Genomic DNA, 14,675 nt, shown 5'->3' with positions numbered 1-14,675 from the left:
ATGACAGCGCTGATAATGAAATAAACAATGGACGGCAGTGCGCTCTACACGGTTTGCGAGCTATAAATGCGAATCACCCTTTTTTGTAGGCGAAAAATTTTCGTAGCATGAGCAGAGTTCCCCCAGACCTGTACAGCATAGCTTATTTGTGAGTGAAATAGGGAAAAATATGCCATCTTAAGTAAATGAGGGCTGACCAATTTAGAGACTCGTCAATTTTAATTCCAAGTAGCGTAACATTGTCACCCTTCAGTAATGAAGTGTTAGAGGTTACAATTAACTGTTGGGTTTTATTACTATTTAATATGAGGCGATTATTGGTGAACCAGTTTTCGGCCAATTTCTCACATTCGTAGGCTTTATGTTGTAGTTATGAGCCGATGATAGCAATGTTGTGTCATCGGCAAATAAAACGCAAGTATTAGGTAACATGGTGTAGTAGAAGTCATTAATGAAGGTAATGAACAAGATTGGCCCAAGCACTGAGCCCTGCGGCACCCCCGCCTTTATTGTACTGCAGTTTGCATAGACGCCTTTAATACACACGCTATTCTGTCGTTCTTCGAGATATGACTTAAAGAGCTTTAGCGAAGTGCCACTTAATCCGTAATACTCTAATAATTGCGCCACAAGGATATCATGCGGGACACAATCGAAGGCTTTCGATAAATCAAATAGTGTGATTTGAGAGATTCTTCCATCGTCCAAATTTTTCACCAGTTGTTGCATCAATTTGAGCACCGCCTCTAAAACAGTGTGTCCCTGGGTTGAGTTCACTATACGTGTAATTGATCAAAAATGTTTGAATCTTGTTTTTGATGTTTTGGGATCCCGGCCTGCTTGGTCTGAAAAGAATTTCAAGCACATTTTTACTTTTTAAAATCCAAGATGGCCGTGGCAAATGAGAAAAAAAGTGCCATTTTGGTTAATAATACGGCAAATTGTTTGTAAAATAAGTTTTTAGAATATGAGATTATGTCCATAGGTATGCAAAATTTCGCAAACGTCGGGTCGCTTGATTAAATCAGTATTTGATTTGTAGTCTCGAGCCAAATTCACTCTACAAAAAATTATGAATAACTCGCACAACATAAGACCATGCTGTTATGAAAAAAATAAAATGAACACAAAAGCTTTCAATCAAATCGCTATAACTTTTGTAAAAGCAAATATATTCGATGTCTAATTGCACTTTTTATTTATTTTTGCTTATTATAGTCAGAAAATATTATGTAAATCCCATGCGCAAAAAAAAATAATTTTTTGTTGACCGGTGTCATAGCTAATATGTTATAACCTACGAGGCCCCAAGGGTTGATAAAAGTTCAAGGTAATACTGCCTTCTTAGCGATACCATCCTTTGTGTGTCTCTATCAAAGTCACTGTCACTCAATTTTTAATGCCACCCTGCTCTCTTTGCAGCAACCCCCATCTTCTTGTTTGTGTCCTTTCTTAATACTGTCATCTTTTAAGCGTCACTATGTTTTTTTAGCGCTATTTCGCAACGTCACCCTGGAGACATCTTCGAACGCTTTTCTTCTTTTTGGTGCCACTATATTTTTCTATCTAAGCCTTTACTAGAATATGAAATATGAATGTTAAACATGATATTTCGAATTTTCGGGTGAAAGTTAGAGTCTATTATTGAAATACACTTTAAAGGGGATGCCGAAATTTAAACTATGTGGTCTCTCTTCACCTTGTAGCTTGGGATTGGAACCTGCCATGGCTTTATAGACTTCACTCAATCCAAGCGGGGTGATTTGTCTACAAAATGTATTTAAATACAAATTATGACTTATAGGAAGTAACTGGGTGAGAAAGACTGTTAATAAAAAACGTGGTAGCTTGTACTGGTGCGTCTTCTCGACAACCATTTTCTTGAATCCAGTTTCGAAACATTTGAAGATTTTGAAAAATGTTATCTGCGATGTTCTTATCCTTTTGCAATTGGTCAATCAAGTTGAACAATAGGAAGTAGTTTTTAGTACTGATGATTAATTTAATTTAGCTTTTATCGTTAACAAAATGGGACCAGAAAATAAATGAAATAAACTAAATGTTCTGGTTACATAAGTTATCAACGGATGATACGCCAATTATTTTCTTACGACCAGTACATTTGACTATACAAAGTCAAACAGGAAAAAGTAGTTTAAACAAAAACACGCCGAATTATAAATAACGTTATGATCATTGAACTTTATTTGATTGCCATTCGATAAACTCTTGTGGTGTTCCTTTTTTTCGAGCCAATCAACTATCTACTTATATGATTAAATTCCTATATAAGTATAATTTGGATTTTTGAGGTGATCAAAAACATTACTGAGTAACCTATGTAACTGGGCACCTACACAATTGCACTTACATCGTGGCCTTTGGCGTTTTATGTATTTATAGCTTCAGTCCACTTTTATCCTTTCCTTAAATAACAACACATAAAGTGCGTGTTTTAAATTTACTAATGATAAGAGTACAGTAGCGCATTTACCTTATCAATCGATAACAATTTGCTTCCCACATTTCTCCTTTTTCTTTGTAGTACCTAGTTGTACACGTTAGTACAGTGCAGAACTTTCAAAAGTGAAATTGAGTATAACATTTCTCTAAATGGCACACCACTATTCAGAAGCTTGGCTGCGTTGTTAGTGACTAAACTAATCCAAAACATAAGCGTTGGAGTATTGTTGGGGGTTGAATGCCAATTGAGTATTCATGAAGTGTGTGTAGGGTACGAAACACCACGACAGTCAGCCAACGTATATCATATGGATAAAGCAAGTATTTTGTCATATAGTTTTCATACATGGACAATTTATAATACCTAATGTGTATTTAATTAAGCAGATGATTTGGTTTACACTAGGTACCCTTATCCATGCCTCATTGTTAAAAGTTTCTGAGATATCGGTAGAGCGTTCTAAAAGAAAGAATGTTTCATTGTGGTCGTGAAGAAATTTGTAAAATTTAATTAATTAATTAATTCCGGAAATATTTGCGCACAGTAAAATTAAAGGTAGATTAAATTAATAAAGATTGTCATATAAACAGACTTCAAATTTGAGCGCATACAAGACTTTCCAAGGAGAGTTTTCGTGAAGACCAATAGGCGAATAAGCCTGGATAGAATTTTATAGACTCCAGGTGTGTGTTTTTCCGGGGAGTTACTATTCGAAAATCAATTATTTGTTCGTTGTTTTTAGTTATCCGCTATTTTTTTAAGCTTTGTACTCAAAATTAATTGTTTCCATTGTTATCTCAATAGCCCTTGAAGATGAACGACATCATTTTTCTTATCTTTTTCGATGCCTTCTTTTAAACTGAGTGCGAAGCTCATAAACTGTTCTTCTACGTCTCACTTTAAAAATTGAATTGAAATTCTTCCCTAGACAAGAAAATACTACCAAGAAGTTAAAAACGTTGGACTGACGTCGTACATATTGTCTGGCTATCTGATACGAACTGTTAACTCGATATAACGAAATTCCGTAATCTATTTAATCGTTGCTATACCTATATCACTTGAAACTTGAGGCAACAAAAAATTCAGTATCATTAAATGCACCAATTTTATTCATCAGCGGTTCTTCAGCTATAATTTTACCCTTAGGTATATTGTGAGGGTAGATTTATCTTTGCAATAATGCTTCTTATTTCGAGCCTGTCACAAATTTAATTGTAAATAGTTGTACCCTTGTATTTGGAGGGTAGATTCGTTCCTTTAGCTTCTGAATCTGCGAAATCTGTCTTTGTAGAGTGTTCCTTGTCTTTACCATGAGTTTCCCTAGTTCGTTCCAAAGCTAGTTTTATAAGTTGCAGACTTACCCCTAACTTTATAGTAGATTCGTCCTCTTATCATCTGATCTGTAAAGGGTTAATTGTAAAGGATGCTTATGTGAGAGAGAGTAGTTTGCTAATTTGTTTGTTTTACAAAGTTTTCTAAGCTCATCGTGGTTTATAGTATTTTCGTATAGTATCGTCCTAAAAGTTTAAATTAAATTCACCAATCTACGTTGCTGTTCTGCCGTTTGTACTTTTTTGTGCAGGGATTCGTAATTCACTTTTACACAAGAAACATTGACTCACTTTACCTCTAAAATAATTAGAGAAGCAAACCTTTAAACATATCTAATTTATCATTACAGATTCCTATCCTGCATCGCGAAAAAAACCATCCGGTATATTTAAAACAATTTAGAAGTCGTTTTAGACCTTCGTCACTTTATTTACCTATTAGTTATTCAATGTTTTGACATACAGTGTGAAACAATTGACAGATAATATGAGTTCCATTAAAGAAAGACACTTCTTTGTAAGAAAAGTGTAACAACTTACCCCATTATCGCTATAGGGTTCAAATACGTTGCTTCTAGGGGAATAATTTGGTAAACCCATATATGCTACTTTCTTTTTTTATACAGTGTGGCTTATTTGACGTGCAAAAAGATTTTCACCCTAAGACGAGTAATGTAGCACATTTTCCAAGCACAGATCATGTACTTCCCGAAAGGCTATATGGACACAAGCTAGGCACAAGCATGTTTATGATTAAAGCGTAGTTAATATCTGTAACGGATGTTACAAATAATTGTTCTACTCCACCCCACGTCTGGTTAATTATGTGAATTAAATTGAGTACGTGTTTGTTATGTTATTTTATTATATAATTAAATATCCCTCTCAGCACTAGGTACTGGTAACTAATATTAGGTGGTTAAGATGGGGGAAGTCCTAGTCCAGTCGGCATAAAAATTTTACACTTACTCAACTGCAGTGATTTGCTACAATTACTTCATCTAATCTTAACTGATTGAGTTGCCCTACTTAATTATAACCTCTTTTATATCAATTATAGGTATTGTTCTACTTAGTTCTAGGTGTGTCACTGTTTTTCTTTCGATATTACATTGATTAGCATAACAACTTACCTTCCACTTGAAAATCCATTGCTTGTAATTCCAGAAGTGTTTTTGAAAAAATTCATTTCAATCAGGGGGAAGCTAAATCCAAGTAGACTCGGCCACCCCAGAATAAATTTTAGATTCCTAGTGATTTAAACGAGCTCGTGTGGGGGGGGGGCTATGTCCAGCGGGGCTTCAAAATGAATATTTACGGATGGGCGCTTTTCATTACTTCGTGGTGAAAACTACTGTATGGTGACAAACCAAAACTATTAAGCTTTTGTATAGGTAGACACGAAGTCAATAGAATAGTAATGGCGCACCGAAGAAAAATAATTTGCAACCAACCAAAACGAACGCAGAATCGTCACTGTGCCAATATTACAACTCGTGGGCAAGAGAAAATTTAAGAAGGGATGGCATTAGGAATACCATAGGAAACATCTGAACGATCTCCATCAGCAAAACAGAGAACTATTCTAATAAGAAATCTATTACACTTGGATGACCTCTAGTGGCTAACAGAAAGAACTAGGTAAAAGAACTGTAGTACTAAAAGAATAATTCACATCTTTAAACTAATGGATTTCCGTTTTGTGAATTTTTCCTAAGGGATAGAAGGCTATTTACATTAGATCCATGTAACGTCTTAGTTTTAATCGCTTATAAAATACACGATTTAAACTTCTACCTATATCGCACAGACTCTTTGTCGCACAGAAAATTTCCGGCTAGCAAAATGTTTGGAACTAAAAAAAGTTACAATTTGATACTATGGTATTTTTACGTATCTCCAGTTGTTTTGGAGTTACCTTAAAGAGAATTTTTTATGAAATTGCAGATTCGTTTGTCACTTTTAGCTCATATTATTTTAAAATTAAGTATTCTAAACTGGTCAAACTCCTAGAATGTATTAATAGTTATTTACAAGTCAGGAAAATGACACATTACTGGCGAGGAAATATTGAAGTACGAGTCCCTCTTGGGGCCGAGTACTTTAATTTCCCAGTCAAGTAATGTCATTTTACTGAAGAGTGTTGTATTAAATTTGACCCGAAATCGTATTTTAACATAAAATTTCAATTTTCATATAGAAATTTTGATTAATGTCAATCTGTCAGTGATGCCAGGAGTCATTATAGACATTTAGCGATGTCACAGATGCGGCCGGTAAAGTGACGGTGCGGCAGAAAACGTAATCTGCTCTGCCAATGTAATGGAAACTAAAATTTCCTGACAGGGAGTAGGCATGAAAATAAAGGTTTCATAACGATTTTGAGTAATAATATATAAATAACAAGAACTGAAACAGGGTAACGACCGAGGTAACGACTAATCTTAAATAGGATGATAATTAGGGGTTGTTCTCGTTGATTTTTTTCGCTGAAAAAATAGGATTCGGCCTTATTTTCATCATAATGCTCAATTTTGCTTCAAAAAACTTTTTCTCGAGGAATAGTTTTCCCGTTATTTGACTTTGAAACTCTAATTTGGCATTTGGCGAACATGAGCTAACCTTTAATATACCATAGCTCTGTTATTGGTCATACTCGTACAGCAATCATTTTAAAAGCTACATGTTGTTCTTCACAATTTTTCTGCATACTTTTTGAGTTTTTCGCGAATAACCAATTAGAAACAACTTTTCTGCAAAAAAATTGATACCTTTTGTCGCAAATAACTCGAAAAGTATTAATTTTACAACAAAAATTTGTAACACAATTGTTGCTTAGGATTCATTTTTCTATCTATTCCTGTAGTCAAACTATATATAATTTAAAATATTCCATCCCCGAGATGCCACCCACATACAAAATTTCAAGCTAATCCATTAATTTTGAAAAAATTACCTGGTCAAAGCCTTCGTTTCCTTGATTATTGACTCCATTCAAAAATTGAATTGATTACCTACGTTAGGTAGGTACATGGGTGGTATTATGATCACATTATTTGTATGACCTTTTTATTCAGAGATTAAAATTCATGATATATTCTAAGGGGCAATAAAATCAAGGAAATAAAATGAACTACGACGTTACACGACATTGACTGCGACACTCATTAAGCAAGGTAAATCGTTATATGCAATAAAATATAATATTCATTGGAAAGTACTAAACATTTTGTTCTCTAAAAGATTTCATTTTCAACAATAAGAGAATCGCATTACTCTTTGCATGACAGCACAAGCACGGATATGATATTTGTACATAACAAAAGCAAAGGCCGTCCTTCACGTTTTTATAAGATTAAATTGATTGTTCATTATGTAATTAGTGGTCGTATCGTATAAGTATATGTTTACTTTGTAAGGTGAAGGTTATGTACTGACCGTTTCTGTTATCTACAGGATTTTTAACGAATTTTCAAATAGTATGAATCAGGGTAAGTAGCATCGATACAAAAACATAGTAGGGGTTTCAGTGACAGTGTTTTTGAAAGTCCTTGCCTTTCAACTTGTGCCGTACATTCAGGATGAATGCCCTTAATTTCTCTGCGAAAGGAAGAATTACAAAAAACCGTAGGTACCTTTAGTAAAATTAAAGCATTTTACTTCCTAGAAGGCTAGAAAATGGCCTATGAATACTATTAACCAAGGGGATGTTACGGCGTAATTTTTTATGGTGGCGAGCCATCGTAATTCGCATGCTCATTTTGAGAAAAAAAGCCTTGAGTGTCTTTCCGTGTTAAGTTATTTAGAACAACGACTTCGAGTTCAATTACACTACTTACACTATAATTAGTCAATTACATACTGTACGACGTACTACGGATGTCTCATCTCGTAGGAAATTTATCATATCGGAAACAATGACAGAATTTGCAACGAGTGTGTCTTGACTATACACTTCCATGTATGATAACCACGTTTCCTTTTGGGCCCGTTTAATTGTTTAGGTTTACAACTTCGAATAAAACAGATACGTTGTGTTTAGTATACGATAGAAGTACCAATCGCCCGCCAATTCATTAAAATTACATGGCAGACTTCTGCGCAAAGTAATCAAGGCTGACCACTCATTTCTCTTCAAAAGTAGCTCACGAAATTCTCGTATAATTATTAGTTGGCAACGCGTTTGCGAAACTCAGATGTAGCTGGAGATATGTAAGTAATTAATAAATTTATAAATAAACAAATCAGTCGCCCTTTATTCTCAAAACCTTGACAACCCGATGATGATCGTAATTTTAAGAGCACTTGACTGATAATTAAATGTCTAAATACATCCAGCGTCTTATCCTTTGTTCACTTTTATTGCAGGTGCTGTAACGGCAGGAGCAGCTAAAAAATGACGTTAAAAATCAACATTGAACTGCCCGTCTTTCTTTTATTTTTTTCGTTAAATTTCTCCGGTAAGTTCCAATAAGTTTGAAGTAATAATGAAGGACTTATGTTATAGATTTGATTACAAAAAATTTCGTTATATACAGTACCTGCTACATTACTTTGAAGTACAATCAGTCAGACTGTGCCCTTTTGGGCATAAATTACACCGACAATGCAACTGCACTTTTGGAGCAAAAAGTGCAGCCACACGCAGCTGTTATTTTCACATGTTTCGGTATTATCCAGGTGTTCTTCGCGCCTATTATGTGTTTCCTTCTTGGACCATGGAGTGATAAATATGGACGTAAACCAGTTTTGATCGCAACCCTTGGAGGTGAGGTTCGAATGATTGGGAATTGATATTCCTTTGTGTCTGATTGACTGAATTACTATTTATAACTCTAATTATTACCTACTGTAGTGAGTAATTTTTATTTATGGAGAGGTATGGTACGAAGACCCAATATTTTCATATGGGAAACTTGTGCGTTGTTCTGATGATGACGAGGATGATGATGAGAGATAAACAGATAGGGCGGTAGATACAGACCAAAGTGCGCACATTGGATTTGTGCATCCGTCTTTGTTGGTGTGGGAAGCGTTTCCCTTTAGAATTATTGTTAGTATTTAATCTAATATTTTTAATAACAAAAGGAAACATCTACATCGTAAAATTGAGATTTTTATTAATACCAATATGGAACAGTAATGTTGATGATAATCTGATGAAAATTATCGGTAAAGACTCATAAGAGTGAATCTTTTAATAACTTTTATTCAACATTATTATTAAGCTTCCATACATAGAAAGTTCGCACACATGGTACCTACTTGTAGCTGATTATTGGTTTTACAGTATTATCATTTTGCGATAAGGGGACAATGTATTATGATATGACATTGAAAAGTTAAAAAATGTGTCAATCGATATCAAATTAGGCCGTACTACATGAGAATAGAAACAAATATTGCACATCCATCATCGCACATTTTTTTTGTATACTTTGTTTCACTGGTGCTGAACCTGACGTCATAAATGTGATTCTCTCTTCATTACATTTAAATCGATTGAGACAAAAAACATTCATTAACGTAAGTCGTGACAAATAAACCAATTGATCTGTCATAATATCAATCCGTCAAACGATTTTCGTTATAGACAGATTTCCAGTGTTGATTAGGTAGTTTGTGTTAAAAGTGAAGTAAATATCATCAAAGTTAAAAACGCTTAGGCAAGTCGACAGTGCAGAAACGCCGTTAATAGACAAGTATTTTAAAAATTTTACCGCATAATGGTTCGATTCGCTCATATCATGAATTTAGGTCATTCCCGTTACCATTAGGTAAATATGACGAACCGATACACAGAATGAAGATGTTCGCTAGAACACTTAGGTATTGAATTGATTTTATAGGTGAGAATGTTACACTCCGTTCTTTACACAGTAATCTTCAACGACTTGATGGCGTAGAAATATCTGCTACCTCTTTGTCCCGCAGTTTGAAGAAACTGAAATTCACGTGGCGGAGATGCACCGTTTCCAATAGATTATTTTTAATGGAACAGCCCTATGCAGTTCAAAGAAGACTACAATTTTTGAGAGACTTTAAACACAACGAAACTTCACTCTTTCCATTACGACCTGTGGTTTTAGACGAAACCTGGATATACAGTAAAGGGTCTTTTAGAAGAAGCTGGCAAGATGGTACTCTCAAAACAGTTAGAAAAAGAAGTGGTGAAGGGGTCCGGTATATACCTAATACTCCATGCAGGATCAGAAGATGGATTTGTGGTGTAGTGTCGTTTTTTCTTTTGTACATACGATTTTAATATGAACATTTGAGAGTTTTTTCTTCACTACCTGGTTTTCTCTCACAATTGCGTTTTTTTTTTAAATAAATCGGATCAGAAGATATTCAAGATCCTTATGCGAATATCTCGACTGTGTGGCAAAAGAGCAGAAACTGTATGTATGCGTTGTTATTTCAATGAGCCAGTGGTATAATGACTACGCTTTATCTCAAATTTGTAAGATGTATAAATGCGAAAGGCTTACCGATAAACCATGGCCTATTCTACTTCTGCAAATGGCTAGTTAAGGGCCATTAAAATTCGCGCAACTTAACGCGTATTCTTCACATTGGTAGCATACTTAATTTCACATCAACATTATGTAAACAAAATATTAATTTACGAACTGCCTAAACAAACTTTAAGTTACAAATGTTCCTATGCGTTTTCTGTAACCATCAAACACTTCATCTCAAAGAGTTTCGGATGCTCTGGCAGTATCCATTTGGATTGTCGGTGCAAAGAATCGGTTACATGAGGTGATTACAAACGGTGGAAAAGGTTTAATTCATACCAACGGACTTCCTCTACATAAAATACATGACCATTTAGCCATTATAAAACCTAAGAACAGGAAAAAACCTATCAGGACCAGATGCCTTACAAGTGATTGTCAACTTGGGCGGTTTAATAATGATGAACGATAGTGACACCTTAATAAATAAGTTGAAACGTCAATGTGACAATATGTAAACCAACTACTAATTTACGACCTGCCTTAATTTTGCTATGACGTCAGATAGTGTGACGAAAGGTTCAGCACCCTTGAAACAAAGTATATATTTTATAACCTTCGGGATGTTCCGTGTTTTTCCTTATTTTTCGAAACTGATTTTTTACCATGCCGACGTTTTTCGTATTTAGGTTTTTTATATCGTTTAAATTTAAGGTGATATTTAAGAATTACCTACACTTCGTTGTTCGTGCCTATAGCCGAGTGAAGCACTCCTCTGCATATTTATTGCTGGGTGTACAATACAATAGTACAAAAATGTGTAAATGTCAGGCAATATTTCAGGGTTATACTACTTATCACATATTCGTCACTGAAAGTAACACAATGAAATTTAATTGTACTTTAAAATTTTTATTTTACAAATAAGCAAACATTCCTCAATCGCAATCCTCCACGTCTTCTTATTTATTTTAAAATTAATTTTGGTCGACTGTAACGTGTAGTAACACCTTATCAAATTAAACAAAGTTTCGCACATCCATATCGAGCCTGCATTTATCAATCAAATACGACACCATCTGCAGCGTGACCTGCGCTTCCTATAAACATAAAAAAATACATAAACCAAAATTATGCGTGCTATCACAGCATTATCTTATGTCTTTCCCTAGACATTTGTTTCGATACAACTTGAATTAAAACTAATATTTCACATTTATGAAATGGAATTGATTTTTTAAACGAGCCACTAGGTCACTGTTATTACTACGGTATTACTAAAAAATTTCTCAAATGCCGTCGGCTAGCCCCTATTATTTTTTACCAAAACTTTAACTCCTAATAACTTTGCTTTATTCATTTATTATTTATTTATGCCTTTATTTTTGAATGGGCGGGGTTTCAGCCGAGGCTGCTCTATCAACTCAACCCATCATACATTTACAAATATCCGTGCCCGAACCAGGCATTTCGACTTGCCTCTACAGCCCTCCAAAAAAGCAGCATTCGAACATACAGTAGGTACCCAACATTTTACTGCGATATTGTAAGTGCATTGTAAATGAACAATGGAACTGTAAATCTTAAAATTATTTGATTCGGTTAGAAGATTTCCGGTACCTAATATTGAATGTGAATGGAAAACCTTCTTCTAACTGAGTTCATGCAAGACTATTGGTGACAGTAGATAGTTCATAACAGGTTAAAATCGACGAGTCCTTAGAGGATATTTTTAAGTACTTTTTTGTCCAAATTCTAATTCGTCAAATTCTTTAAAGTATCTACGGAATGAATGCAAATAAAAAAACACACTTTACCTGAATCATACAGCGTGTAAAACTACCCCTTGAGACGTCCAACCAATTTTTTTTCTTATTGTTCCCCAACTTTGCACTTCCTTAACTTAGCGTGGAAAACATTTTTAAACGTACGATTTCACGCACATAAAAGTCTGGTCTCGCGCTTACCAACATTTGTCTAATTTCCAAAATTTTTACGATTGCCATACATTCTTCGCTTCTTCGCAATTTACAAATGCCACGATTTTAAAGTTAACTCTAATTTCATTTTCAGGTTTGATGATCTCATCTGTACTTAGAACAGTGATCACCGCAATTCCAAACATCTCACCATGGTATCTTCTCATAGGTCTACTACCCTCCTGCATAGTAGGCGGGCTGCCTGCAGCTATTACTGTCGTTTTATGCTACATAGTTGATGTCACCGACGAACAGGAGAGGGTGGTTAAAATGTACATCTTCGAAGGATTAATAGCGATAGGTACTATTATCGGAAGTTTGACGTGCTCGGAAGCCCTAATTACCTTAAGTTACGCCGGAGTTTTTGGAATTTCCACTCTTTGCGTGGTCGTTGCCTTACTTTACGTTATTCTGTTCGTTCCCGAATCGGTGCAACACGTCCATACGGAAGTAAGTCAAAAACATACTTCCTCCGACTTTCGGTCAAACCGAAGCGTTTTAGGGCAAACTAAGAAGTTTATTCTGCCTAACAACTTTCACCTCAACGGTCAAGACGATCATCAAAAGACGGGAAAATTATTCACGAGGAATACTGATAGGAATACTTGCGATAATGACATTTTCGATATTCATACTACTTGGGGAAGGGGAGATTTTGTTTTTATATTTGCGGGAAATTTTTGGTTGGAACATGCAATTATACACTTTTTACAATAGCATTGTTGGAGTCGTACAAATTTTTGGCGGTATACTATCCGTTTGCTTATTTCGAAAGGTCATGCGGCTTAAGGAAACCACAGTGATTGGCGTCAGTTTCGTATTTTGCATGATGGCAACTTTGATGCTAGCCTTGGCGCGCGAAGACTGGCAGATCTACGTGGGTAAGTTCGCCACTTTTTTTTCTGAAACCGGAGTGAAGAACTATTTTCGCTCATAAAATTAGGAGTGAAAATTGCTCATTTCAAATCAAGATGTATATCTCGTGATGAAAACTCGTCATATGACCTGTGATTTTAGGTGGTACTTTAAAGTTTATGGGTGTAGCAATTAGTCCGATGGCGCGCAGTCTTCTTTCCAAAGTAGTGCCGAGTGAAGAAACCGGAAAAGTTTTTTCTATGCTAACCGCTTTAGAAACAGTAGGGGCTCTATTAGGAAATACAATTTACACGGCTATTTACAAAGCGACTCTAGACCTATTTCCTTCCGCATTTTTCTTTGTTAGTATTGGAGTTGACGTAATCATTTTGGTGATATTAAGGTAAAGTGGTATATTATGCAATGTGCATGTAATGTTAATTTTTGTTTCAGTGTGATAATTGTTTTGCGACGATATGACAGCCAAGCCACCTATGCTCCTATTGCTAAGGAGTAGACTGTTTAACTATATGTGCAGAATGTTGTGGCACAGATCTAATACTTAACAACGCAAAATATTTCTAACGTCGGTTTGTGTGTTGATAGGGTATATTTAACAGTGAACACCAAGCCGCAAGCGCTGATGGCTAGATGGAAATCCACAACGGCACTAAAGAATTTACTTACAGTGGCCGATTTGCAGTGTGATAACTGTGTAATTTGGTATTGGCTACCATACTTACGTAAAATTATTATTAATTTATCGACCGTTATTGTTAAGAAGGAATACATTTTTATACCTATGATACCTACTAACCTACTTGTTTTGTTCTTAAATTTTCCTAAAATCCGGTACCTACAACGAAATACCTAACAATTCTCAAGATCTTCACGCATGGATGATGTTTACAACACACCCTATCCCACCAGATCAGCATAGCTTGTAAAACAAATTTTTTAATTTAGTGTAATATAAAGCGCGGTTTAGACGCTACGATAAATTGTAACAATTTATCGTAACGATTCGATCGTTACGATTTATCGTTGCGTGTGAACAGAGGATTGTAGCGATTTATTGGAATTGGAATGGGATTGGATGGTTGATACGGCCGGCTTCAATTTCTGCGAATCGTAACGATAAATTGGAACGTGTAAACAATATCACCGACTTATCGCTACGATTTGTGACTATGTTGCCGACGTGAACCAGTTTTGTATACATTTGGGCTACTTGGACTGTCTCTAGCGAACACGTTTTACATTTGGAGAGTGGCGATCAAGTTTGGCCACTCAAAAAAAATATTTAGCGACGCATGGCTACTCAAAAATCATAATCGAGATTAAGATTCTATTGTAAGCAAGCAATGTAAGCAATAAAATGCGAGTATAATTTATATTAGTGGACAGAATCAAAAGACAAGTTGAAAAGTAAAAAAATAAAAACTGTATTAAACCGTGATCGACAATGAGATTGGAACAAGAAATCGTTACCTACATGTAAACAGTACACACTCTTTTGATTTATTGAACGATAAATTGGACAATCAGATCGTTACGATTTATCGAAGCCAAGATCGTAGCG

At 35.2% G+C, this 14,675-nt stretch overlaps 1 protein-coding gene across 2 annotated transcripts; it reads left to right on the top strand.

Moving 5' to 3' along the window:
* Positions 1-2,424: 2,424 nt before the first annotated feature.
* LOC116160620 (proton-coupled folate transporter-like) lies at positions 2,425-13,909 on the top strand. Of its 2 annotated transcripts, none has more exons than XM_031473868.1 (7): positions 2,425-2,780; positions 8,167-8,258; positions 8,306-8,566; positions 12,333-12,688; positions 12,741-13,119; positions 13,256-13,496; positions 13,547-13,909. In XM_031473868.1, exons 2-7 carry the CDS (start codon positions 8,195-8,197, stop codon positions 13,608-13,610), a joined length of 1,365 nt encoding a protein of 454 aa, XP_031329728.1. In that variant the 5' UTR covers positions 2,425-2,780; positions 8,167-8,194; the 3' UTR covers positions 13,611-13,909. The 2 variants fall into 2 exon arrangements, with proteins under 2 accessions (XP_031329728.1, XP_031329727.1); XM_031473867.1 differs by lacking the exon at positions 2,425-2,780 and adding an exon at positions 7,850-8,010.
* The last annotated feature ends 766 nt before the right edge of the window (positions 13,910-14,675 follow it).

Source organism: Photinus pyralis, unplaced genomic scaffold, assembly GCF_008802855.1.
Source record: "Photinus pyralis isolate 1611_PpyrPB1 unplaced genomic scaffold, Ppyr1.3 Ppyr1.4_LG1, whole genome shotgun sequence".
NCBI lineage: Eukaryota > Metazoa > Arthropoda > Insecta > Coleoptera > Lampyridae > Photinus > Photinus pyralis.
Note: the sequence above shows the minus strand (reverse complement) of the source record. Positions and strands in the feature narration are given on the sequence as shown.

Coding starts and splice junctions, on each gene's coding strand:
- LOC116160620 (XM_031473868.1), top strand. CDS start 8,195: ATGACGTTAAAAATCAACATTGAACTGCCCGTCTTTCTTTTATTTTTT. Junction 12,689..12,740: donor TGCAACACGTCCATACGGAA/GTAAGTCAAAAA, acceptor GAAGCGTTTTAG/GGCAAACTAAGAAGTTTATT. Junction 13,120..13,255: donor AGACTGGCAGATCTACGTGG/GTAAGTTCGCCA, acceptor CTGTGATTTTAG/GTGGTACTTTAAAGTTTATG.